The 27312-nt window shown below is 40.6% G+C and overlaps 1 protein-coding gene across 1 annotated transcript; it reads right to left on the bottom strand.

Annotated features, from left to right (window-relative positions):
* Nucleotides 1–3741: 3741 nt before the first annotated feature.
* Nucleotides 3742–26542, bottom strand: ppil2 (peptidylprolyl isomerase (cyclophilin)-like 2). The gene is made up of 20 exons (XM_076731432.1): nt 26386–26542; nt 26123–26172; nt 25328–25373; nt 25121–25183; nt 24834–24885; nt 23843–23894; nt 23320–23411; nt 22921–23010; nt 22752–22827; nt 22407–22567; nt 19950–20025; nt 19213–19319; nt 15794–15883; nt 13933–13966; nt 11138–11255; nt 10584–10640; nt 8022–8094; nt 7349–7411; nt 6094–6236; nt 3742–3999 (listed from the first exon to the last, which is right to left on the bottom strand). Exons 1-20 carry the CDS (start codon nt 26415–26417, stop codon nt 3897–3899), a joined length of 1578 nt encoding a protein of 525 aa, XP_076587547.1. The 5' UTR covers nt 26418–26542; the 3' UTR covers nt 3742–3896.
* Nucleotides 26543–27312: the final 770 nt, after the last annotated feature.

The raw sequence follows: 27312 nt of genomic DNA, 5'->3' as shown, positions 1-27312 counted from the left end.
CTCTTCAACACCTTGAGCTTTTTTTTTTTTGAGCTTTATTAAACCCCCACTGACAATGACTGCAGGAATGCATCCTCACCGGGCTGCATAGTTTTCTGAATTTCTTTGTCAGTGAAATATCTGCTATCTGAGCTCATGTAGTTGTTTTTCCAGTTCAGGTCCTGAAAGATGGATTTCACACCATTGGCCTCTCCACTTTGTCTATTCTAAATATATCTCTTATTTCAGGTCAAGTACCAGCATTTTTTTTTTATACATGCAATCGTTTCAAAAAATCAAAGTCACAAATTGTGCCGCCTTTGACACTGTGGACGACCACTTCCTTTTAGAGCGTCTGGAGCATTGGATGGGCATTTCAGGCACCTCATTTAAGTGGTTCAAGTCTTTCCCTGAGAGAGAAAGTTCTCCAGTTTCATTTCGTGGATCATCTGTGTCAGCCCCCAACCGCTTCTTGTGTGGTGTGTCACAAGGGTCAGTGCTTAGCTATATGTAATTTTTTTGTACTTTACTCTTTTCAGTCATATTATGAAAAAACATTAAGTGTCATATCACCGTTATGCCGACAACACACAACTGTACCTGCCTGACCTGGAGCTCTGATGCACTGAATCACTGATTTGACGAACTGATACCAAACAATGGATGGATGGCATCTTCCTAAAACTAAACAAGGGTATGATAAACATTTTAAGCTTTGGAACTCCAGGTGTTGCTAAAAATGTAGCTTGTGACATAAGACCATTCTCTGGTAATGTCTTGGCATTTTACTTGAATGCGGTTGTTAAGTCGTCTTTTTACCATCTAAGAATTTTTAAATGAGGCCAAGCATATGTTTTCTTTTACAGACTTTGAGACAGCAATCCTTGCTTTTATTTGTTCCTGTCTGGATTATTGGAGCACACTTTATTTCACAGTCAGTCAGACGACTCTGTCACACCTTTAGCTAGTGTGAATTACAGCCACTGAGCTGGTTACCAGTGAACATTGAAACTAACTACATGATTGTACTTTTCATTTATAAAGCTTTTCATGAGCTAGCTCAAACTTAACTTTCACTTTCAATATATGTTGGTTGTGTCTTATAACACATATTACGAGGCTGCTGCTGTGTTGCATTGCTCTATATTCTACACTACAGGTGTACCCAATAATCTTAGCCGTGTCTTGGCTTGTCTTGTGCATTATGTGAGCAACTTGCTGCCTAAAGTTACAGCTTGTCTGTCACTTCCCAGTCTCTAAGAACCACAGATCTCAATTATTCATTCAATTAGTGACTTACAGCCTGCTGAAGTCATTTTATGCCACTGCGCGGACAGGACAGTTGGGAAAACGAATTACTTTTCCATCACACCGCAACTCGGTTTTAGCACTCCATGTGTGAAAAGGATAAGCGTGTAGGTCTGCAACTTCAGTTTTGGAGGGCACCGACTTCATTTTCCATCTCCTGTATTTACAAAGCTTCACCTCACTCAGACACTGAGGACACTCAAGGGTGCATTCATTCAGGTAAAGGCCCAAAGCTTGGCAGCTGCTGCCAAGAGCACAGCTAAATACTGAGGCTCTAGTGGAGCAGCATTAGGGCGATAACCGAGCATCCAATAAATTATGTGTTATGTGACACAAGGGTGCTATCACCAATACTGTCGTTTTCAAGGATCTTAAAAGGAATGATCCCACAGTTTCATGCAACTACATGGCTGTTTTTGCAGATTCAACTCTGAGAGCTTTCACATTTGCTATTCAGAAGAACCATTTCAGGTGTTTCTCTGAAACATTTCTAGTTTCATTTCTACATCCATGTCTGTCCAGACTCATACCACAATAATAATAATGATAGACTTTGTTCGTATAGCACTTGTCATACAGGAATTGCAGCTCAATGTGCTTTACAACACAGAAATCACATGCACCAGTGAATGCCTCATACACAGAAGACAGAAGGGACATAAAACAATGATAAATAATTAATGTAAAATAGGATGAAGAATAAAACCCCCTTGATAATGATAGTACAAGTATATGTAGTGAATACTTTAATAAAAGGTATTAAGTGTATTTTTTTTGGAAAATGGTAGTTATTAAGCCATTTTGACATGTATGATTCAAGTGAATCGTTTCCAGTGAGAAACATATTGTCTTCACTGAGAGACAGAGCATCATCACATGATGCAACAACAATCACCTGAAGCTCAACATCAGCAGAACCAGTCAGCTTGTGGTGCACTGCAATGCTTCAAATATGGATGTTTCTGCAAAGAAGCAACAAACTGTGAAACATGGATGCTTCCCACACATCTTCAACCCAGCAGCAGAAGATCCAAACAATCAGCACAGTTTGAAGGTGGATGATTAGATTAGTGTCACCAATTCAGCATCTGACCAAACGTAGACTACGGCAACAATCTGCCCTTCTGTTCCTGACTTGTGGTGTTGAATAATGAACAGAAAAGAGTTTTTGCAGAACATTAGGATGTCACAGTGAAGCTGACCTTTGACCTTGTGCGTATAAAATGTCATCATGAGACATTTGTGTGAAATTGTACCATAATTAGCTTATGAAACCTAATCAGTTCATCCTTGAGTTCAAATGAACATTCGTGCCAGCCATGGCTGCCACCAGCATGGTGGCTATTTTAGATTTCACCTGCAACTTGTGAATGCTTTCTCATAAGCATTTGGTCTTCATTTACATTTCTACATTTTTTGTGTTTTACAAGTATATTGGAAACAGGTCTGTAGCTTTGTTGCTGTATGTAAAGACAAAAAAACCCCATCAATATAGATATTTATATACAATCACATGTAAATTTCATGCTTCAGGGATGCAAGCTGCCCCAGTAAAAATAGATCTGGCAAGCAAAGAGGACTGTAAAAACTGTTGTCAGTGAACAGTTTGTTTGCAAATGACTGCATTCTGCTTTTATTTACATTGACACAGCTTCCCTGCTTTTGCAGGTTTTATAGTGTAAAACCCTTTTTTAAACAGGCATGATACCAATGAAATGACTGTTGTAAACAGGAGAACAATCCAATGCAAGAATCACACCCCCAACAGCATGGCACAGTAGTTGTAGCTCATTGAAAACTGCTCAGTGATGCTGACTGAGAGTTAAGAATGTAAACATTCAAGAATTTTGTGCTCGGAAAACACAAACCTTGAAGTTTTTGTTTTTGTCCATTTAGATTTGCAAAGGGTTTAAAGGAAGTACAGTAGTTGGTCAAAATCAGAGCATCCAGACCAACTGCGAACTTAACAAAAGCACCAAGCGCGAGATGAATATATGTGTGTGGGCCACCTTGACTTTGATGCAATCTATAACTCAAGCTTTAAGCGGTGCGCAGTGTGAAATGATTATGGAAACGTGACAAGCAAATCTATTAAAACACTTGGGAGTCGAGCCAAAGTAGCTGGCACAGAGCTTCGACTGCTGCATGTCGTCATTCTTTACCAGAAAATGGACCCCGACATCCTAAAACCTCTCCTCACAGCCACCGCAGTCTGGTGTAGGGAGTTAAAGATGCTCACAAATACTGATTAGACCGTCCTGGACCAAACATTGATTAAACTGTGCAGGACCAAATATATCCATCAGATGGTTTTAGCTCCAACTTGCCTGTCTTAGATGATGAATATAAGATTAATTACTCTTTACGCTCTCTAGTGTTTCCTGATATGTGTATACTGTTGCTTCACAGCGTCTTTGAAGGTGAAGATGTAGAAAATCAGATTATGACACGATCTTTGAAAAAAGCAACTTTAATTTTTTCATTTCACAAGACGACAACACTACCGAGAGATAACAGAAAATAAGATAAGTATGAACGTGAAATTAATTGTGCTCACGCTCAACCAGGCTAGGAGCACTACAAGCTGCTAAATGCTGAATGTGTCGGTGCTACCAGGAGCTGAAGTCTCCGAAGCTGCTCTTGCCTTTGGACTTCTTGGCAGCCGCTCCGCTGGTGGACGGCCCGCTTTCATCGTCAGCAGCCTGACGTTTTCTAAGGGAGAAAAATATCATATTGTTATCAGCTGTTTTAACACGGATGTTAAGAGTTCCTGCTCACACAGCTCTTCTCTTCATAGGTTGAGCTCTTTGAGTGTTTTGAGTGAAACGGTATACAGGCCGTTCAGGTTTCTTCTTCTCTTGCTGGAGGTGAAACTATAGTCTGGACAAGGTATCAAAATTTTTGCTCACCTCTTTGTGGTCTGACAAGGTCATGGATAAATTTGCATGAAGCACACGCTGTTTCAAACAGGCTGCACAGCATTCTTTGTCTTCCATCAGACATCAACATGACTTCCCATGAATCTGACCTTTAGAGCTGCAGCTAACCGTGGTCCACATCATCGATTCATCTGGTTTTCCCAATTAATTGGTTAGTCTATTATATTTATTTTCCATTTCTATATGAACAACGGATGACACAACATCACTGACATAATTTTACCTCCCTGAACATTGATCTCAAGTCTAGATTATCAAACTGGAAAAACATGGCATCTGTTCTGCCTTCAGCTGCCTCACCAGCCGCTTATTTACTTCTGGTCTCTACTGTTTTATTGCTGAGCAAGTCGCTACACTCGGCTTGTTTGAGCTTGTTTGGTGTAAACAGCTGCGTGCAGTTTTATGTGAGGCGTTGGTGAGAGTGTCACCAGACTCCATGTGCACTCGGAAAGCAAAAACCATTTGCCAAAAGTGGCTAAAAGATGTGCAGATTCTTTCTTTTTCTTTTTTTCTTTTTTTTTTTTAGTAAAATGTCACATTCAAAAACACTGTTTGCTGCAGGGTTGTGAAGTGTTTTTCTAACATTTCTAAAATTATTAAAAACAAATTGAAACCCTGAATCAAGGGTGCAAATTACTGTAATTACTCACCCTGACATCTGAGCTTCTTTGTATTATTTCAATCAATAGATCATTTCTAGTCATGGACAAAACACTGTGAAGTCTAGATGAAATGAAAAATGTGACAGCTTCAGATAATGCACAAGGTATTTTATAGCAGACTGCTTCAGCAGCTTCATCTCTGTCTCACTCCATACAGAAGCTCGACGCTAGTGAAATCCCATGTCATCTGGATTTTAAAGCACAATACTAATTTCTGGTGTACCTCAAGTATGTCACCCATATGCTGTATTTCTCTGCTGATCAGAATCATCCTGTAAATGCACTGATGAACAAGCATTTTCCTCCCTGAGAAAACCCTAAAAAGACCATTAGTGAAACACTCTAAAGGTCACTTTTACCTTTAACTGTCTGGGAAAATGAATGTTATTTGGCAGCATTAGCACAGACATCTTCTGCATAAATCTAAATATGTGAACGTGATGTGATGACAGGAGTAGGATAGAATGGGTAAATTCTGGAGACAGAATATCGTCAAAGAGAGAAAAATCATGAGCCTAATTATCTCTGCATTTGCACTTCAGCCATCGTGCAACATTTTCAGGTCCATTAATGCACCTTAGCTTTGGTCATTTCAGTATTCCCACAAATGCTACAGGGCTATAAGCATGTGTAAGTCTGTTTCTCTTCACTGAACAGATTCTACTTTAATAAATACATAAAATGGGACATGAGGTGCATTTGAAATATGGCACAAACAAATTCTCCAAAAAACAACCTAAAACCTTTATGTGCCCATTAGGAATTGAACAGGGCAGAGGGACAATAATGTTTCTATATCCCTAAACTCAACAAAGAGATGGTCGGGATAATAAAGCTGAAGTATCCCCATGAGGAAAATGGGCAATCTTCTCCATAATTGGCAGTTTTCCACATTATGTTTCTACTCCTTCTGTGTCGCTATGTAATCATCATGTTTTATCATCCATTCACTACTATCCTGTTTCCTCAGTCGCTAACGTCAGACTGGGAGAAGAAACTGCTCGTGTGGGAGGCCAGGTTAACTTTTTAATCCAAATTCTGGCTGGAGAGCAGAATAACATTCTTTAACTTCTGTTTCTTGCATATGCAGCTTTCCTATACCGTCACAGCGATGCCTATGGATGAGTCACTACTAGAAGCCCGAGCAGGGGGAAGAGTGCAGCTGGGTGAATAGTAAATCAGTATGCGAGTGTGTGTGTCCTTACATCTTGGCAGGGTTGATGTATTTCCCTACACCTGCTTTGAAGGTCTTCGGTGCCTGCTCCTCCTTGGCTTTCTTCAGGGCGATGCTGGTCTGCTGCCTCTCCTCCTCCTCCTTCTGAAGCTCCTTTTCTCGCTCGGCTGCAATCTGAAAAACACAAATTACGTAAGTCTCCACAACTGCTGTACATACCAGGCCACAGGACACAGAGGCTGCACTCACTTTGCAGGACTTCGTGCTCAGCAACTGTTTGCCCCATGGTGACACCTTCACTGCGTGATCCATGTTTCAAATGCACCAGGTGGACTGTCTTCAGTAAACAGTAAAGTAACTGTAGCTCTACTGCTGCACTGTAAAAACACTTGAGGGACTGTATATAATAAAGGGCCATGAATCTCACATGGTTCACTACAGTTGGGTGACATGATGATATAACCTGCTAGACAAACATTTGTCAACCTGCAGATATTTTCCTGTACACTCTCTACCCAGGTAGCTCTGCATCCCTTCAGTATCTCTTATTTACGCCAGGGTGGGAAATGTTGGAAAATCAAACTTCTTTAAGGCAATACTGGAATTAGATTTTCTTTTAGGTTGTACTTAAGGCCCACCTCCACTCAGAAATGCGTGTCGCTTGTTGTTACTTCATGCTGATGTTTGAGCGTCACTGTGGAGAATGATGTGTGTGCAGAGTTTGACACTTTAAGGCTGTTTTCACATTCGTCTGCTGAAGGGTGAAAGTGCCTCTGTTCTCTGTCCTTAAAGCTCAGTTTACAGTGTGCACATATAACATGAATTCTGTGACATCGATCACAACTAGTCTGGAAGCAAATGCGCTCCAATGTGCAACTTCCACGCCTGTGGTAACTCGAAGGCTCACGTTCAGTGAAATAGGAGACATTGCGTGTCCATCAGGTTAATTTATCTCTGTTTTCTCAATTGATTTTTTTTTAAATATACTATATCACAATATTGCTCACCTAATACTGACAACCTAAAAGCACCCTTAAGGCTGAATGCTTGTGCTGTTTATTCTCAGTCACTGTTTCACTTCAACAGGCCAGTGTGCAGAACCACAACAATGACAAATGTGTCACTGTCCAAAACTTCCACTCTGCGCTGTGAGAGCACACATTCATTATTTGTAGAAATCTAACACTCAGCTGACAGGACTTCGAGTCTGGGTGTGTAACTAAAATGAACCTTGGTGCACACTCTGTGTTTTATGATAATGTCAGTAGAGACAGACAGATACAAACCTGAGCATCAGCCTCTTCATATGGGTCCACGAACACGGTCGCACTTATGATTTTGATCTCCGACTGTAAAAACAGGGTCAAACAGAAGGAAATAGGATCCAAAAGGCATTTAGTTCACTCAAAGGAAAACCAAATATTATATGTCCTTATTCTTATTAACTGATCTATAAATGATACAGCATCTAAAATATCAAGTTTTACTATCACATGCTATCAAAAACAGGCTTGAAGTTTCTGCTTACAGGTAGAAAATAGTGAAATTTTGCATGACGCACTTCTTGAGAACCGCAGCTCTCTCTTTAAAACAACAGAATGACACAACACTTCTGATTAGCACAGTGATTTAACTCCTCGCAGTCATTTCAATCTTATCTCTCACTGGCCTCGACCTTACTTCTCGTCTCAGCACCTGACCTTTAGATGATCCATGTAAGGATCGAACTGGCTTGACGGCTGAGTCTTACACTCCTCAGCTGCTCTTAATGTTAGTGATGTAGGAACTTATGGATTCTGCAGTTGCACTGGACGGGCGGGTCGGCTACATTTCAAGATTGTAAGGTGAAACATAATTCAAGGGATATTTTTCTGATTTCAGTGAGAACTGCCATACATTTCAAAGTTAAATCAAACTATGTTTAACTGAGTGCAGACCTTCAACATCACTGATTCTTACCTTCGGTTTGTCTGTTTTGGGATCACTCTCCACATTCTCCATGGCTGTGAGTGCCTCAAATCCACCAACAATCCTGCAAAAGAGAGAAACACAGAACATCCTTCATTTATTATGATGACAAGTCATCCATACATCTAGATAAGAGCGACAGAGGCTCCCCACACGGGTCCCAGATGACGCTGATCTTCAACAGGGAAGATAAAACAGGCGCAGCATGTTCCTCACAACAAAATACATCACATATTTACATATCCTATGTAAGGACTGATGTGCTCAATCATGACAAGAGGGCTATAGGGTTTTGAGAAGAAGGGTGAAACTAAGTTCAAAACCCTTTGACACCATCCATCCCGCTGACGTGCCCTTGAGCCATGTCTGTGATGTTTTAGTCTATCATTTCGCAGCTGAGGGATTTGAGCAGACCTCATTATATTCCTCACACAAAGGTGAACATGAGTTGCTGCTAAAAGCAAATGTTTATAGTCTTTTTTTTATCAGCACATTGGCCTCATGGTGTAAAAAACAACCACTGAAGATATAGAGTCTGTCAAATGCTGAGGGCCAAAAGGTGATCTGTTAGCGGCTCCCCTGGTGCAGAGCACTTTAAGAAGTTGCTCTCACTTTGCTCTTTAAACTGCAAAGTCTTTATCCAGCTCCCCCTGTGGGGGCTTCCTGTTACCATGTGTGGAGTGAGAAGACATGCACACACAGTACACCTAATAGCTAGCAGGGGGTGCTTCTCAGGCCACGTGTGCTCGGCTTCCACGTGTGCACATGAACAGAGGAGCCCCCACACTTGATGACTCACTGACCTTGTAAAATAATAGAAGTATTAGGTTATCTATTAGTACAAAACTAGGAAGGTTATAACATTTGTCATGCCCATGATCACCCAAGAAATTCACTTCAAACAACACACTTTGTCTCAACAGCTCCCATCTCATTCAGCGAAACAGCGAAATGATCTGGCGAGCAGTTTTCAGATCGGGAAATAGCATCATTTTCTTTCATCACAAAGCGAGTCAGAACAAAAGCAGCAATATTCCCAGAGAGGACGCAACACATGACAAAACAAACCTATGATATTTCACATTTAACCAATTACCAAGACAACCGCATCCGTGGTATTAAAGATCTATTGTGATGTTATGAACATTGCAGGGAAGAGTCAGCCCGTGAACATAAAGCATCGCATCTACCCTCTGAGGGTATCCTGAGAGGATGAAGAAGTTGGACCAGCCAACGGGATAAACAGTGATTCAACTACATAACACTTAATACAAATACCAATCACTAAGCAGGAGGAGGATTCAGAATGCTCTTCACAGAGCTGTCACTTCTCAGAGAGCTCTGTCTGAAAACTGAAATGAAATTTGAAGCCAGAAATGTTGCAGACTCCATTTGTTTTTGGTGGGATGGATAGAACTTTCTGTCCAAATAGACTGTGTGCAGCCTGTGGCTTTAAGGCGCTGATCACGACTCGCAATGACCCCAAAGATTTTGGAGACTGGCAGAATACAAAAGGTCAGTGAATGTTGTATTTCTCATCAAATGTAGAACATACACACACACACACATACAATATTTGCTCATTCCAGCTTCTCAAGTGAGAGAATTTGCTCCTTTTTTTCAGTTTTATGTCGTGAAAACCTTTGGGTTTTAGACTGTTGATCGGACGAAACAAGACATCCGAGGAAATCATCTTCTCTGACATTTTATGGACTAAATGTTTGAACAGTTTTTAGAGCAAAATAACCGATCAACAATTATACACTAAATCAATAACAAGGAGCAAGCAGCAAAAAAAAAAGGCAATAGAAGACCCTCTCTCAGACCCCCAGTCCTGAGAGACCCTTTAATCTTTTAGTGCTACAGTCAAACCGTCTGGCTTAAAAAAGGTCCAGTCTGATTTGCATTTCTGAGGAGGCTTCCTCTGTGACAGAGTTCACATTATGTGCAGATCAGGTTAAGTGGACTGACACTGCCAGTTCCATTAAATGTGCAAAGACTGCAGTCTGGAAAGGATAAAAAGCTGGACGCCTGCTTAAAACAGAAGCTTTTTAAGTGTGTTGACCATGTGAGGAATCAGTCAGTTGAAAGCAGTCTGAATATTTTTAGACAACAGCCAGGGCTTTTGCCAAAAAGACAACCATTTAAGATCATGCTCGGAAGAGAGAGAGAGAGAGAGATTCAGCATCTACTAAATTTTTCACTGCTGTTGGCCAGGAGTCACACTGGGAGTCACAATACTGTTTGTACTGTCTGGAACTCAGATGGAAGCAAATATGTATTAAAGGATAATATGATAGGGTGACAAAGAGAGACAGAGAGTGAGGAGAAGACGAAGAGGAAGAGGACAAGAAAGGAAGAGGAAAGAAAGAAAAAGAGATGTGGCTCTGACCGCACTGCGCACTGCATTAAGCAAGTGGCTGTCAGGAGTTTCACCTTTCAAAGCCACCTGCCTCAGGTGCCAAAACACACTAAACACTGTCACAAAGACGCAGAGGAGTCACTTGAAAAACATGAGTGCGTATGGATTCAAGTTTAAAATAGAAGATTTACCTTCCAAATACTGTGTGCTTCCTGTCGAGGTAGGTGCACGACCGGAACGTGATGAAGCTGAGAGAAAGTAGAACAAAAACAGCAGAACATTAGCATGAAACGTTAAAGAGTTAAGGTTCAGTCAATGAATATCTGAAGAGTATTTTACTAAATACACAGAATAACCTTCAAAAACAGTAAAAAATAGCACATTTATCGGTTTCCTCAAACAAATCCATCATTTACTTTAATCTCTCACACCCTTCTTGATCATTGATAAGCCAAATGCAAACATATAATAACTTAAATCTACTTTTAATGACAAATTTGCAAAAATCACTATATTAATTACTAAATATGTAAATGCTCTAATACATAAGATGTTGCCTGTGCATTTAATATATGACAATTTATTCTGGAAACAGAGAATTTTTCTTGTCTTATGCACCTGTGGGCCCTCAGCAGAAAATCAAAAGACGCAAAAAAACTAAACACAATTCTCTGTTGACCGACTTTCTAACACAGAGCGACTGTTAAAAGTTTAGAAAAGACTTCTTTAAAGAAACATTTCTTACAACTGGGACTTGTTTGTGTTTGGACCAGAGTTAGCCATGCTGAGAACCCCCCGGCCGGTATGCGACAGGTTGGGCCGAAACTCATCCCTGAAAGGCTTTCCCCAGAAGGATTCCCCTCCTGAGAAGGGAGAAATTGGAAGGGAGGAAGGAGAGACACAAAGGGGGAGAGAGACACAGAGACGGGGAGAGACACAAGGATTATTACTACAGGTAAAACCGCTGACAGACATATCAGCATCCTAAGAAATCGACTTGATTTGTCACGACCTAACCAAAGCAGTGATCCCCCAAATGTGCCTCGTTTTAACTGTCAGCGGTGCTTATTGATTGATCTTAATAGGGTTTGCAGTTGAAGAAGAAAAGTGTGTCTGCAGGTGAAGCTTGAATGTTTCTTCAGACTATAGACCCGTTTCACAAAATACATTTTGACATTTCATAGCAGGATGTGTAATTAATAACATTAATGATGGCTGGTGTGCAGGTTTCAGGGCCCTGGCATCATACACACTGGCTCACAGGCTGAAATGAAGATGATATAAACCTGACTGCAAACAATTCATGTTTCAAAACTTAAAAAGCTCAAAAACATGTCAGACCTCGAGGAAACACTCGCTGTGCTTTGATGAGAAACCCTGAACGTAAAAGAACTGCGTTTTTGTCTACAAGAAACACCCTCAGGGCACCTCCATGAACAAAAACATCCTTGTTGAGAAAAAAGGGGAACTTAAAACAAACTTTTCTCACTTGTCCATGAAACTCAATTCAAACATCTCTGGAGAAACTGATTTCATGTTGCTTATTTTGTGAAATATGAGTAAACCTACTAAAAATGTATTTAGTTTGTGTGACACTAATTACTGGCTCCATCAATAACATTTATTCTAATCACAATAGCACTAGAAAAACCCGTAAACCAGAGACAGAGGGCAGCATGTATTTCTGTAAGACACAAAAGCCCCGTTTGCCCTTGAACATGGAGCCGTGTTGAGAGCCTTCAGCTGTGAATCATTATTCAGACCGACATCATCATTAAGAATCATCATGATGAGCGTACAGGAATACACACTGCAGGAGCTTATTGGCTCTAAACAGGGGAGAGGATCTGTCGCCCTGGGGTGTGTTTCACTATCCTGCGTCCTGCCAGCTGGTGTATGTGCATGAAAACAGTGTGCACATATATAGGTACAGTAAGCACTGTATGTGTGTGAATGCATACTACCAACCAATCAAGTCTTCGGAGACTTGATGCAGCTGTCACCTTCCCCGGGTGACATTTTTGCATAATTTATCAACCAGCTGACATTTTACCTCAGCACGAGCGGATCATAAATGAAGCGAAAGCAAGAGAGGAGGACGAGGGGAGAAATTCATTCTCACCAAGGAGTTAACCTATAAATCAAACAGCACTACCTCTGATGTTCATTTGAAAAGTCCCTTCAATTATATCGACAGAACAACATCAGACTCACAGGTTTAACAGGAAGGAAAGCAGGACTATGAAAATATCCTCCAGTGACTGACAGCGACGAAGCATTTCCACTAATCAAAGCATTATTTGGACATTTCAAAACAGGCGAGCATGTGCTTCTTGTTACATACTTTGAATGTGTGTGTGGGATTTCATTTACAAGTCAATGTTTAAAACATTTCTTTCTCCAAAGCATCTGCGTCTGAAGGGTTTTAGATAAATGAGGCTCTTCTGAACTTGTGGAACGTGTTAACGCTACAGTGAGCAGTTTGCCGGATGCGTGTCTTTCCAATTTACTGTATGTACAGGCAATGAAAGAGGGATTCACTTAAAATGCACAGGGAACGTCTGTCAGATTTTCTTGACACTTACATCTCAGAATCCAAGTGTCAAGAAAGAAATCACATCACGGCCCGACGTCTTATTTTACCGTCGCTACGCGAAAAAGCGAGCATGTTCTAGCGCTTGCATCGTCTTCTCCATCTTCATCGCTGAAAGTGAGCAGACGAATTACTTCTTCAAAAAGCTAAATATAAAACAAAAGATGAAATTTGTCACCCTCGCTTTGATCTGACAAGTTTTAAAGAAGCTTTTCAAACAAAAGGAAGGAAAACAACAAAATGAGTGACATTAGTTGAAAGCTTCCCAGCAGCTGCCCGTGTAGACTCGCTGCTCTTAATGATGCACAAAACGACACGCTGGTAACGACACAATGCCCGTGTGATACAGCACTGCTGAATATCCACCATGAAAAAGCCACTTAGAGGCCTGTTCATGGACTGTGTGCGCACGTTGTTCAGTCCAGGTGATGAGGAGAATTTTACCCACAGGCCAGGAATTCTGCACCTTCATAAATCTGTCACGGCGGACGCGTTTTGTGGCGTGCTCACAGACGTCCACAGGCACAAAGCACACTTTGTGTTTCAAAGCACACTTTGTGTTTCAAACTCTCGGAGCAGCAGGAAATTAACTGTGTGAGACCTAGCAGTCAATTACACTGAGCTGCCTTTTAAAAACAGGAAAATCACACCAAATGCTGGTTGACTGGTTGTTCGCCACACCCCCATTCTGTTCCCTACACTCAGCCAAACACACACACACACACACACACACACACACAAAAAGAGGAATGATGTCGATGGAAGGGGGCTAAGTGTCTGCTGTGCTCCTATGTGCCTTTACAGAGTGTATATATAGTAACACTCCTGACTTGCATCTTGAGTTGCAAGCCATAATTACGCAAAGCTTCCAAAAAGGAACTATTAAATATTCAGCAGAGAGGTGTTATGTAATTCAAAATGTGGTTTGAGTGCAGTGCTCATCTTACCTGTACCGGTGCCAGTGGGGTCCCCTCCTTGAATCTGGGAAAAAAAAACAAAAAAACCTCTGCTACATTTAGCTGACCTTAGATGCTGCATATTGAAAGTCAAATACTTAAAGTAAAGTGGTCAAATGAGACTTTAGGCGTGTTTCTTGTAAGCACTAGTATCCACTGGAAAAGCTTTCAAGGACACAGGTCTCTATTGTTCATTTTTAGGGCTCAACTTTCCTTCCACTGTTTACACAGCAGAGTGTAACGTATACACTCTACGTTTCTGTGGACTTCTTGGTCAAAGATACACTGTGGGTTTAGATGAATACTGCTGTTGTGGAGTAAAGCTGTGATGATGGGGTACCAGTACTGTTTTGGTGCAACAACACAGATGGATTTGGATTATTCATTACAGATACAGTGACTCAAACAGTGTCTGAAATAATGCCTATACCACCGGTAAGAACACAGAGGGACGCTGCAAAATACAAACAGAATGTTTGCAATGCATGAGAAGGTTTGCCAAAATGTCCTGTTTTAGTAAAGAAATGCATTCAACATGTTTGCTAGATCGAGATCATAAACACAGGGCCACATATGTTTGGTGAAGAATTCTGAATGTACAACACTTACATACTTTCATAGTGTTAAGTTTCACATACTTAAATAAATGGCGGTCTACTTCTTCCACTGCTATGTCACACTACATCACGGGCAAAATGTGCTTTTGATGATATTTTTAGTTCGTTTCAGCAAACACCAATCAAAGCCCATCAATGGCTTTTTGTTCCCCGGTTCGGTGGAAACAGCAGCTTTATAGAAACTGCAAGGCTGCAATGTTCAAGAGTTCCAGGTACCTCGGCAGACTCACGTGCAAATCACTCCCATCGCATCGCTGGTGAACAATTCTTCTCACTGTTCGAGCCTGGGGGGTAGCAGCCTGGCGGGGCTCTCGTGTGTCAAAGGAAACCTCGATGTTATGTACACTCGCGAGGTCCTGATAAACTGCTTTAAGTGAAGTGAGGGCTGTGATTCTGTGGCCATTAACGCACTGTTCAAAAAGTGTTTGCTGCTATGAAAAATTACTCCCTCCAAGGCTATCCTCCTCTCTTTTTCAGCGGCAGAGGATAAGTCGAAGGCGTAAGTGGCAAAGTAATTATGGATAAACAATTCACAGCGTGCCGCTGTGTATGAAAACCACGGGACAGGATGAAAAAGGTAAGGGTCCTCTTGAGACCAGATGTCCACTCAGAGCAACTTTAATTATGGGAGCGGCAGCTCTGAAATAAACAGCAAGCGGCTGATCACAGACCTGTCGTTTCACATTCTCAGTCTGGGTTAAGAAGCTTCAGTTGGGAGAGAGTCGGAAGAAAGAACTGTGTTTACTCTCTGAAGCAGTACTCTACACGAAAATATATTAATATTTCAACAAAAGATGAGGTAATAAAACAATGAGGGGCACAGTGGTTATTAATTCATTTATATTTTGGGTCAAAGCTGTTCAGTCAGTGAGTGACTTGCACTATTTTACACAGGAATGTGGTGGAAGATAAATCCACCTGATCTACACACACAGACACACATATCTCACATGGAGTTTTACAGTTTGCAAATGTCTGTATTCCCATTTAATCCAATATAATCAAAACACTGCAGTCGGACCTTTTACGAGTTCCAGCAAGGAGGAGTGAAGAGCCCTGATTTTAGCATAATCACATTTTGTTTGTCCAGTGCAATCCATGGGACAAACATAGAGAAACATATCTTTATAAATATGGAAATCTGGGTAGCACTGTAATTTTAATTTTCAGGGTACAGGTGGCATAAGGTTAGGGAAGAGGGCTTGCGAATAAACAAAGGTTAAAAAAGTCCTTACCATGAAATTCCGGATGGACCTGTGGAAGACTGTCCCGTCATAGTAGCCTTTTTTACACAGACGGATGAAATTCTCTCCAGCTTTCGGAACCTGGAGGAAAGATAATGCCGAGATTGTTTATGACAAACAATAGATAAATAAATAAATCAACACCCGCAGTAAAATTTTAATTAACCATTCTCAGCATAATCATTTATCAACACAATTCAGTTTCCCAGTTTATGACACACTGAATGGGCTCTCCACACCGATCATATCAGCTCCTATCAGCTGATAAGTGGTGAGTTGTAAAATCAGTCAGTAGCGTCGAGAACACGGGCTGCAGCTACAGTACAGACACAGACGGTGTTGCCAGAAATCACTGCCTTCTAAAAATGCCACTTCACTCTTAAAACAGCCGAGCCTGGTGTCAACTTATATCCATATAAGATATTATCATGACATCTCTTCATACCTGATTAAATCTCCAGGTAATGTCTCATTCATAATTTACAGCGGATACCCCATATTAAAATTAAACAGGGAACTACTGCATGTAAATACCAAAACCGTGTACCCACACAGACGAGGGATGACAGCCATTTGACTCAATCGTCTTTGTGCACAGCCGCCTTCAGTGACGGGAGTGTCAGAGGACATTGGACAGGTGTCGAGCCACAGAGGCAGGTTAGATTTCAACTTCCAGGTAGAGCTGACAGACAGAACCAAGCTTTGCATTCGCATAAACAAACAGAGTCTCACATTTGCAACTCTGCCTGACCTGCTGGAAAGTGTGTGTTATACCCACGAGTCTGCAGCGAAGTGGGGTTCAACTGTTGCCTGAGGCGTATCTATACAGCTTGAAGCCAGGCTTAGGAATCGTGTACAAAGTTCTGCTTTGCTGCGGTAAAAAACAGACATCTGGATTTTTCCTCTTGCTGAAGGTACATCCTAGGTCATAAAACACTTTTTGGCATTTTACAGACCATTACAAAACACTCACTGACAGCAGCTAATTGTGACTGACTAGCACTCTGTGAAAGAAGCCTGTATTTGTCCCCAAAGCAGGAGGCGTGGCTTCGACTGTGACGCTGGTCAGGTCTACTGTTATTAACGTCAACAGCCTTGAGGAACACTTCTGTGTGTGTGTGAGACTGCATGAGAAACTTTTCCCCCTGCCGGTTGGAGGTTTCCAAGAATCACCAGATGCTTCCGTAAAAAACCTATTTTTATTCATTGGCCTTTCTCCGTGTGACAGATCCTTCTAAGCTCTACTGGTCTTATTTCCCCCTACGTCTCAATTTTGCTGTTGGGGTTCAACGCTCTGCCTCTTTTTCCCTCTATTATAAATCCCAGATTTTTAAAGCACTCTAGTACAAAGAGGCATATTGTTTTAAACCTCTTGCAAAAAAAAAAAAAAAAAAAAACTGGACTGACTTTAACCGTTTTAGTCATAAAATTGATTCCTGCAAAGGAAAAAAAAAAACCACCTAAAAACACCTTTCTAACAACTCAAAACATACATGCTGTGTTTTCCACAGCATTTCTCATAATCACTCTGATATTTAACCAGAAACTTCCACATCACAGATCTCTATCTGTAACAGCTTCTTCTGCCTCTCGGTGCTGGTGCAGTGCTGTCATGGTGGCTAATTCAGCGATGTCTGGATGCATGCTTTTGTGTTTGTGTGTGAGTTTGAGCCTGGGAATGTTTAAAATGCAACCCAATTTAGAAACATGCTTAGGTGCCTAAAATTGTCAGCAATCGGTGATGTCAGCATGGAAACAATGTTTGCTGACGCAGACAGAAAAAAAAAAAAAGTCCTAATTCATGCATGCTCACAGGCTCTTCTCTTCTTCAAGTACTTCCCAGGCATTCGCCCTAAAATATAAAGGGATGCAAAATATTTAAATAAACTGAAATTATACAACTTTTTCTGTCAGAATTGTATACATTTGATAAGTGTTCTAATAGCGGATGTAGTAACTTTAATTTCATGTTTTATTTCTGCTACTTTCCACCCAAATATGAAGCATCTGAACCATACTGCACTATAACACACACACACACACACACACACACGTATATATATATATATATATATATATATATATATATATATATATATATATATATATACGATACACACACACACACACACACACACGTATATATATATATATATATATATATATACACGATACGTGTGTGGTGTGTGTGTGTGTGTGTGTGTGTGTGTTTTTGTTTTGTTTTTTTTTTTTTCAACAGTGTGAATTTGTTCTATATTATTTAGAACAATTCTTTTAAATCTGACACAGTCATCCTATTTCACCCCTCTCAGGTGAAGCCTATCCATCGTATCCACATAATAAAGCTGGACCTTCCTCAATATCATGTGTGACTATGGTACAGGCCACATCATCTGATCTCAAACATCTGCCCCCTCACAAGTTGTGGGCAACAAGGGCAGGGTGGGCGAGCAAATGGGCACTTTACAGGGAAGTGGGCTCTGGATTTGTGTGACTGAGAGTGTATGTGACAGTGAAACAGCACTCATTAATTCATAAACAGCAGGCCACGAATAGAGCTGCAATCTTGTGAGAAAACCACTGGGGAGGAAGGTGGGGAGGAGGAGGAGGAGGACGTGGGGCGCAGAGGGCAGGTTGTCTAACCGCTGCAACTTTCCCCTCATTATTCTGATTCGACAGCTCAGAAACCAATGAAAACCAAGCACATGAAGCGCCTGGTTACCAGGGCAGAAATGCATTCCTGGAACTCATGCTGTCTCTCTGGAGCCCCACACCTAACCTTAAAGACAAGGCGCACAAGAAGCACATTTTTGCCAATGTGTAAACCTGGCAACCTGAGGGACAGGCTCTGCAAAAGGGCTGATTTCTGACTTTTGAATGAGTCACCTAAAACACAATTTAACTGCCTGCTCAGGCAAAACCTTTGTCACGACAGCATTATATTAGAATCGTTCACCAGTAAAATAAGCCTGAATCAAAGCCTCAGTATTAAGAGCACCAGGCCTCTCCTAGAAAACTATATATTTTGTGTTTATGTCTGACTAATCTCATACATTTACATATTTTTACATATTTATATGTAGGATGTCCAAGTATCACAAGCATTTTTGGACATTTTTTTCTTTTAAACATCTCTCCAACACTACCTGCCAGGGGCCTGAGAGTATAGACCTGATGTAGGATTTCAAATGAGGATCCCTTTTTCCTTGTAAAAGCTATATTTTGGTGATAATGTGGAATTTCTAAAAACTATAAAGGGCTCAATCAGTTCTGTCACAAGAAAGGTTGTTTTATCTTACGTTGTGGAGACATATAAACTCAGGCTCCAGAAACTTTTTCTGAAACGTTATTTCTTCTGATTGGTTCGTCTGAGTTTTTGTTGTTGTGCATGTGTGAATTTGACTTATTACCTTATCACAGTGCAACTCGAGATTCAGGTCTCCTTTGTTTGTGTGCAGACGGACGTAGCCTTTTTTCTTCACATACTGGTAACGCACGGCGTCATCTGCAATGGCATCTGTGACATAATAATACAAATTTAGTTATTTTTAAGTGTCTTCATGGATGACATTTGAGAGTAGGACTGACCTGGTCTAAAAACAATCAACAATGGTGAAATTTTCTAGACACACACACACACACACACACACACACACACACACACACACACACATACAGAGACAGACAGATAGACAGAAAGACAACAGTCAGCCTTATATGTATAGACAGAGAATAAAGACAACAAGTCTCAGAATTCTATGCAGCCTAGACGAAGGTACACATCCATAAAAATATACGCCATGCTATCCTTTTTCCGAAACCTGAACTAGGTCACTAATTCCAAACATTGTCCTGCTCTTCTGAAGTGTACTGAACCTACTATACAGTTGCATAACTGCACATCTCTCCCATGGAGCAGCTCTGAGGCTGACAGGAGAAAAAAAAAAAAAACACAGTCGAACTGAGCAGCTCTCACTTGGAGCTGCATTCAACTGTGTGAGCATGGAGTTGCAATTTGCTGCAGAAGAGCAGGTGAGACTAGTCCTCCCTGGACAATTAAAGATTACAGCAAAAAAAAAAGAAAGAAGGGGTGAATGTTTCTGTCTGCTGGGAATCAGCAGTTTTTTGGTGTGAAATGTTCACTTGCCTGCTTCGTGTGTTGTTGCAGGAGTCATGGCTGTGGATGTGAAGGAGGCGGAGACTCTGCCTGTGGAGTAGTGGGCCTGGGGGGGCAAAAAACAAAAAAAATAAATAAATAAAAGCTGGTGCCATTTTATCATGTCCGGTAACTTGTCAGGACAGTCCTCAAAAGCCACTGAATGTTTAATTCTAGCTTTTTTTCCCCAAAGTAAAGTCAAGATAAAAAAGAATTCTGCATAGTAAAATAATCAGTACACGTCAGATAGATTGATCAACTGATACCGACCCACCAGAACCCAGGGAAATCCCCACAAAATGGCCATGACATCATCAAGGATATAATAATCAACACCCCCCACTGCACCTTGCCTTTCCACTGCGAAGTGAAGTTGCTACATGAGGTGTACTGTTCTGAATCAAATGTTTGTACTTTAAGTCGCCTCCTTGGACAAGAGTCCTACAGTTCACCAAACACGTTTGGATCCGTCTATATTCAAGGTAAACAATGAGCTTTCAAGCTCAATTATTCAATGCTCTTTTAAGTGTAATCACTTTTTTCTAACATTTTGCAGACTAACTTACAGACAAATAGATAAATCAATAATGAGCTACCTCATTATTACCTCACACTACCTGCAGCCATTATTTGTACACCTATCGGCCTTGAGAAATATTCAACTGGCTCATCAGGATCAGCTAAATACGCCTTTCAGGTTTTCTGCTCGGAGTACTTCAGCAGGGCAGACACCTAAAGGAGCGTGAAGCTTCATCCTGCAGTTGAAGAATGATCCCTCCCACTCGAACACACCTCTTCTCAGCCACGTACTTGGCTGGTCCCCTCTTTCGCGCTAAGTGGTGCATCAACTGCAAACCAACTTAATGACAGCCTCTGCAGCTTCTGTGTGATTAAGAGCACAACCTCCTCATCTTGGAGTGATTTCTAACATCTTATAATTAAAAGGGGCATTGGAGATGCTTTAAGGTTCTTTGAGCTTAAATTATAGTAGAATACATTTGGTGAATATCTGAACATCCAAAAATACCACAAACAATTCAGCGAGCTTGGAGGAGTTATTTAAGTCAACAGAATAACAACTCGGGGAGATGAAAGCGGAGAAGTGAAAATGGATTTCAAAAGCTCAAGTCTACTCTATAGTCCTGGTTTAGCATTCTTCTGCTCTAGTTCTTGTGAAGGCGCATGAAAGCACAGACTTTACCTTGTGTGCCCCGGCTGACCTATATTCCCTGTTCTCTCAGATGCTGTCAGAGCGTCACCTCAACTGTGAACTCGAGACGGAGAGCAACCAAGGAGAAGCTCTGGCGTAAAAACGAGACATGGCGTGGCATCAAAGGAGGGCTGATAAGAAAAGCGGTGTTGATGCCGTTCAAATTGAATCAGACTTCATCCCCCCCGGTTACTCAAGGACACAGTCGTGGTGGTGACCGCGGTCGACCTTTTGTTGTTACACTGCATGGTTAATTGCCCTGCAGTAAAAACAGGTTTAGAATAACTGACAGTGCGTTAGGAAGGTTACAGTCAGTATCCAGAAGGCATTTAAATATAAAGAAAATGAACCTGCTGCATATCTAAAGCAGCCTTTGTATCATTTCCATGTCTCACTCAGGCTACCAATCTCATTTTTTTCAAATATCTGCTTAAATTCCTGTCATGTAAGTGTAAAATATTATTCATCATTTTTTGCTGCACTGTCAACGGTCTTTGTGTTGTTTCTGGATGCAGCTGTTTGTCTTGTTGCCTGTACTACTGTAAATATGTGACTGTGTTTGGTGCCCTCCTGTGCTTAAAGTAAAAATTACACTTGACCAAATTCATGCCCTCTCGAAATACTGCAGCAACAAAACTGAAGAACTGATTGATAAATCTGATAAATCATGTGACTTCATTATTCATTAAAAAAAAGGTCAACAAGCATTTTGCATCAGTGGTCCTGTGTGTACAATCTGGTGGCCTGTAGCAGTGAGCTTTCAGACTGCAAACCAACTGAACACCTCTCAAAAAAAGTGAAAGGCCCTGTCTGGAGCCAGTGTCTGGTTTGTCTGTTCTGGGCTACTGTGGAAACATGAGGACCCGCTCCCTCTGTATCTATAAAGATCTGATTTTAAGGTAACACAAATACAACTGTTCTTATTTTCAGGTGACTATATGCTAATAAACACATAACTGTGAATATTCTATTACATTTCTGCCAAATGATGCCTCTAAATCCTTCACACTGGGCCTTTAAAGCTCCTCTTGACCTTGGAAATTCTGGAACTTTCCCCAAATATTTCTGATTCAAAGTGTACCTTGAAAGGTTTTGGTCAACAAATATTTCATTTACTTAAACAACTTCCATACCCAGCAGAGATTTTTAGATGTCTAGTCTAGCGTCTTTACGGTCTTTGGTGGCTTTCCATATTGATTTTCACCACTGAACTTTAGCATCACAGTATTTTTGCTTACAGCGTTTAATTTATCCGTCTTCTTGGCCTCTGGCTCCTTCATAGTGGAAGCCAGGAGCTGATCCCCCTTGTAGTCCTTGTACAGCTCAGCTAAGGTCTCCCTGGTCTCGAGATTGGTGGTCCTCAGGTGGTACGCTGGGTCCAGCTTGGCCTTTTCCTCATCTGAACCATGCCATGAGCGGACAGCAGGAGGGAGGAAATGGTTTGATTAAAGCACTTTCATATTTCCTTGAGACTTAACTCCAAAGGCTTAACCTTGAATACTGATTAGAATTTAACAAAAAAGCACAACTCCCCATCACAACTAGCTGTCAGCTAAATGACACATAAAAGTTTGACAGCTCACCTGGATCCAACACCTTCAGGTTGTTTTTTACATGGAAGAAGTTGGAAACGTTGAATTTATCCAGGTGTGTGGGGTCCTGCAAACACAAAACCAAAAACAGTTCACCACCACATTAAAGGATACTTGTCCCAAAATAACATGCTTTCAACTTCACAACGCAATGACCCACCTGAAGTGTTATGATGTCCTGCCTGGTAAAGGCTTCGTCGGTCAGTAGATCTTTATAATTTTTGGTCTTGATGTTGAGCTGCTCAACAGCCTGAGCAGAAACAGAAACATCTAAGTTGGTTTTTAATTGTTGCTCAGTACCAATATGACATGCTTGTTGTCTTTTGATTGGACAAGTATGAAAAACATGTCTCAAAAGGTGGATTCCACTTCAGATTTATAGGTGAAACCATACGAACTTGCTCTGTACAATGTGCAATCCTCAGCAGTGTGGGGGAAAACAGTTCCTGCACAGAACTAATTTGGTGTGATGCAAGGCTGCATCTTGTGAGACCATGTGGGCCGAGCCTCTGCCTTTTGTACGAGGACCAATGCAGGCAGTGTGTGTGAGTTCACCCACCTCATGAGAAAACACGTTGCCGGTGACCTTGTTGGCAACGATGTGAGAATTATTTGTGAAGACATTGTACAGAACAGGGCAGTGATACTTTCCTGGAACAAAATGAAAAGAAAGTCAGAAGCAAGCAGAGCTGTGGAGTCACTCTCAATCTGCTGCCACAGGCTGAAAACTCATCTCCTCCAGAAGTCAAGAAGCACCTCATGTAATGCGCTCTCCGCTGAGTTATATCATCTCTCCCACACCTTCCTCCTCCACTTGCTTTAATTTGCTCTTATCCCCTTTCCCAAAAATTACCGTCTAACACTCCAAGTCAAAATGTCTTTTTCAAGCTGCCCTCACACACATCAGTGCAGGAAGATAAGTGTGGCTTTGACCTTTTCAGTCCTAACTACTGACTCATTTTGATCATTAGAATCAGGAAAATTGCACTTATTCAGCTCTAATGACAGCATCGACCTATTATGCCCCTAGTTTCTATGTCAATCCTTTAAGGTTAAAGCACATTGAACACACGCATACGTACCATCGTTGTTCTTTGCAAAGTTCAGCTTGATGAGGGACTTTGCTTCCAGTTTCTGTGGGACAGAAGAAAAACTGAAGTGTTAGTGTGCAATCACAACAACATGATGGAATTAATCTACAATCTGTTTTCCTTAAAAGCTGATGGAAACTGTTTATAAAACTCTCACAGAGATCACCTTTGTGGAGTCTTTTAAACTGTGTGCTGATGTTTTTCCAGTGCTGTCTTCAGCTAGTCAGTAATTAATACATAATAAAAAAAACTTAACTGGATATACAACTATTCTACAAATGATACTGAATTACTCCTAGAAGACAAGTTGTTCAACTCCAAACCAACACTTGTAGTAAATAGTTAATATTGTGGGGCCTCTAAAATTGGTGTTTTGAAGGATTCATGAAAAGTCTAATTTAAAATTTGAAGCTTCTGTGAACACTAATTCTTTGAGACTTGAAATTTTGAACTACAAGAAATCATGAATATCATTATTGAATCTTTAAATTCATCTGTTCCATTATTTTGTCAATTAAAAGCCAGAAAATAGAGAAAAATGTTGTTATCAATGATCAAAATTGCTGGTTGTTTTTCAGCTCAAATGACTAATCGTTTCAGCGCCATTCTGAAGCAACATATTGCACAGAGTTGGATGTAATGATGGAATGTGCATGTACTGTATGTTTGGATCTGTGATTGAATTTTGTATTGCTTTTTCTTGCTTTTGTATCAATTGTACTTGTAGTAGTAGTTGTTGTGTTTGTATCTAGCTGCAGATGAAAAGTAACTAGTAGCTACATCTGGCACAACGCATCTCTTCTGTTTATATGAGATTAATGGTTTTTGTACGTGATCACTGACATAAGTGTACTAAACTGAAAAAATGAAGGTTCTTGTTTCAAACACAAATATATGCCTTTCCAGGATGGCAGCAGATAAAGGGAGGAGCAGTGTGTTGATTCAAACTGCTGCTTGCATGAAGCCTTCTTTTTTTGCTTACCTCACCAGATGTCGGATTAGTACCATATTTCTTGATCCATGGGACAATGCTCCTGATAAACAAGGTAGAAAACATGTGACCTTCACATAACATTACATATATTTAGTTGACACTTTTATCCAAAGTGACTTACAATTAGCACATTCAACCATGTGAATACAACCCATAAAAAAGCAAGAATCAAACCAGTACGTCAACTACAACAAATGAGCTGAACTGCTTCATGCGCTACATTTAGAAACAGATAGAGAAATATTAAAATGTTTAAATTAGCATCATCTACTTACAGCAGGTCAAAGACAACTCCCTCCTCAGTACAGACAGGATACTCAAACGGCTGAAGGGACAAGCTGAAATGTTTCAGAGAAGACAGTTAAGACAAAATGGGACAAACGTTCAATTACTCTGGTCTGACAGCAAATTTACACTTCAGAATGCAACTGAGACAGATGAAAGGGACCTCTCCTGGGGACGGTCAACTAATCTCTTCTCACCTGCAGTGGTCAAATGGGAGCCGTCTGAAGTTTGCCTGTGGGATTTCTGAAAAGTAAGAACAGTAAACAAAACTAAAATAAAACATAAAATGGCATTCATTTCCATAGATCCGATGGATTTTTACATTTTCAAAAACTGGTCTGTGAACAGCTGCACTGCAAGTTATCTTGTGGATGATAATAAATATTACGTAACTTTATTTATACAGCACTTTTCTTGACAATGTTGCAAATGCAAACAAACAAGGCAGATAAAATGTAAAGATATAAAGACAATAAAATAATGCTACAATGTTGGGTAGAGTCGTGGATATTAAAATACTTTTACCAGCTTATAGAAAAGTCAGCACAGTAGTGTAGTCGAGCTGTCAGTGTTTTAAGTCCACCTGCTGTAGCTAAATTCAGGCTAATATCACGGTTCCAAACACAGGGTTTGGGACAACAGCGACTCGAACTACAGCCTCAAAATTTAGCAATGAGATGAATTAAAGCCTGTCTCTAAAACAGATTCAATAAAAACTGAACACAGTCACCTCCATGACGGTGGGTCTTATTGTGGGGCTGTTCTATGAAAGTGAGCATGGTGAACCGAATGAACTGGCAACTGACTATAGATTCACTAACTATAGCCTGTATGAACTGTGTGAAAACAACCTGGACAAACTTTAACAACACTTAAAAGACAACAAGCATTACAAAAACAAACAGTGACTTCAGTGTGTTGACGTATGTTTTGACAAATTAACGTTAACGTTACAATTAGTGTGAGGTAACAAAATATAAAACACGACTCACCTGCTCGCTTCCCTCCATAAAAGTGTGTGTACTCTGTACATGTGATGTACCTGTAAAGAGGATGAAAGACACATATAAATAAGAGGCAAGACAAAGAAGAAACTTTTAAGAAAGCTAATCTAAGGGAATGCTATAAATAAAATGGCAACTATAATTTAGCTGGCTAAAGTTAGCTCGTTAGCAACGGTATCAGCTAGCTAAGCTAACAACAAGAAACACGTACAAGGGTGCTGCGTATTGATCGGGATAACTTTGATACTTACATTTTGTCTTTTTGATGCTGTCGCTTCCCCATTTTGAGTTTCTGTATAGGTCTGTAAGACTAGCTACGATAAAACGGCGGACTTTGCCGAAAAACCAACACGACCTCCTTAAGATTTTTTTGTCTTCCTGTTTACGTTCTTGGTCGTCGTCGTGATTAACGGCACACTGCTTATAGGAACCGCACTCTGTCGCCCCCCACTGGAAGAATGGTGGAATAGAAGAAGATATATTTATCATTTATATATATTTAGCAAAGTAGTCTTTTTATTATAATTCAGCAAAACATCCTGACACTTTCAAGCTGGAACAGGCCCAAGCACCTGCCGACACACGCAAATTTAAATGGAACAACAAATTCTTTGTGTCATCTTTCTGACAGTTTCTGACCCCCAAAATGTTACTGTCTCTCATTAGATCCACCTTCCTAGGACCCGTCCCTCAAATATTAGAAATACTCTGAACTTTTGCAGGTCTGTCACTGTCTTAATGCTGTTGCCCTCTCTCTACCTGCATAAAAGGAGTTATGATCACTGTAAGTCATAAAAACAATGCATATTAGATATCCATTTCTCATCTGTCATCTGCAGGAATCCATTCACTTCATGACAAACCCTTGAAAACTCAATTTTTGTCTGATCTTTGCAAATGTAGCCAGAGCTTAATTTGCTTTATAATGCACACAGGTTGCTCTTTCTCTCATTAATTTGCAAGTATGCATCTCACACTCAAAACGGCTGTAGGATTTATTATCTAATACATTTTGCACCCTCACATACACTGGGTGCACGTCAATCCCATCACTTTAAATTTCACCATTTATACTTGGCATCTATTATTTCTCTCACATGTAATCTCAAGCACAAATGACACACTTCTGTGGTCTGTAACTATACTTTAAATTTGTACCACGTAGCTAACTGGACAAA

This window comes from Chaetodon auriga, chromosome 5 (genome assembly GCF_051107435.1).
Source record: "Chaetodon auriga isolate fChaAug3 chromosome 5, fChaAug3.hap1, whole genome shotgun sequence".
Classification (NCBI taxonomy): domain Eukaryota; kingdom Metazoa; phylum Chordata; class Actinopteri; order Chaetodontiformes; family Chaetodontidae; genus Chaetodon; species Chaetodon auriga.
This window is presented reverse-complemented; position numbering and strand designations above follow the sequence as displayed.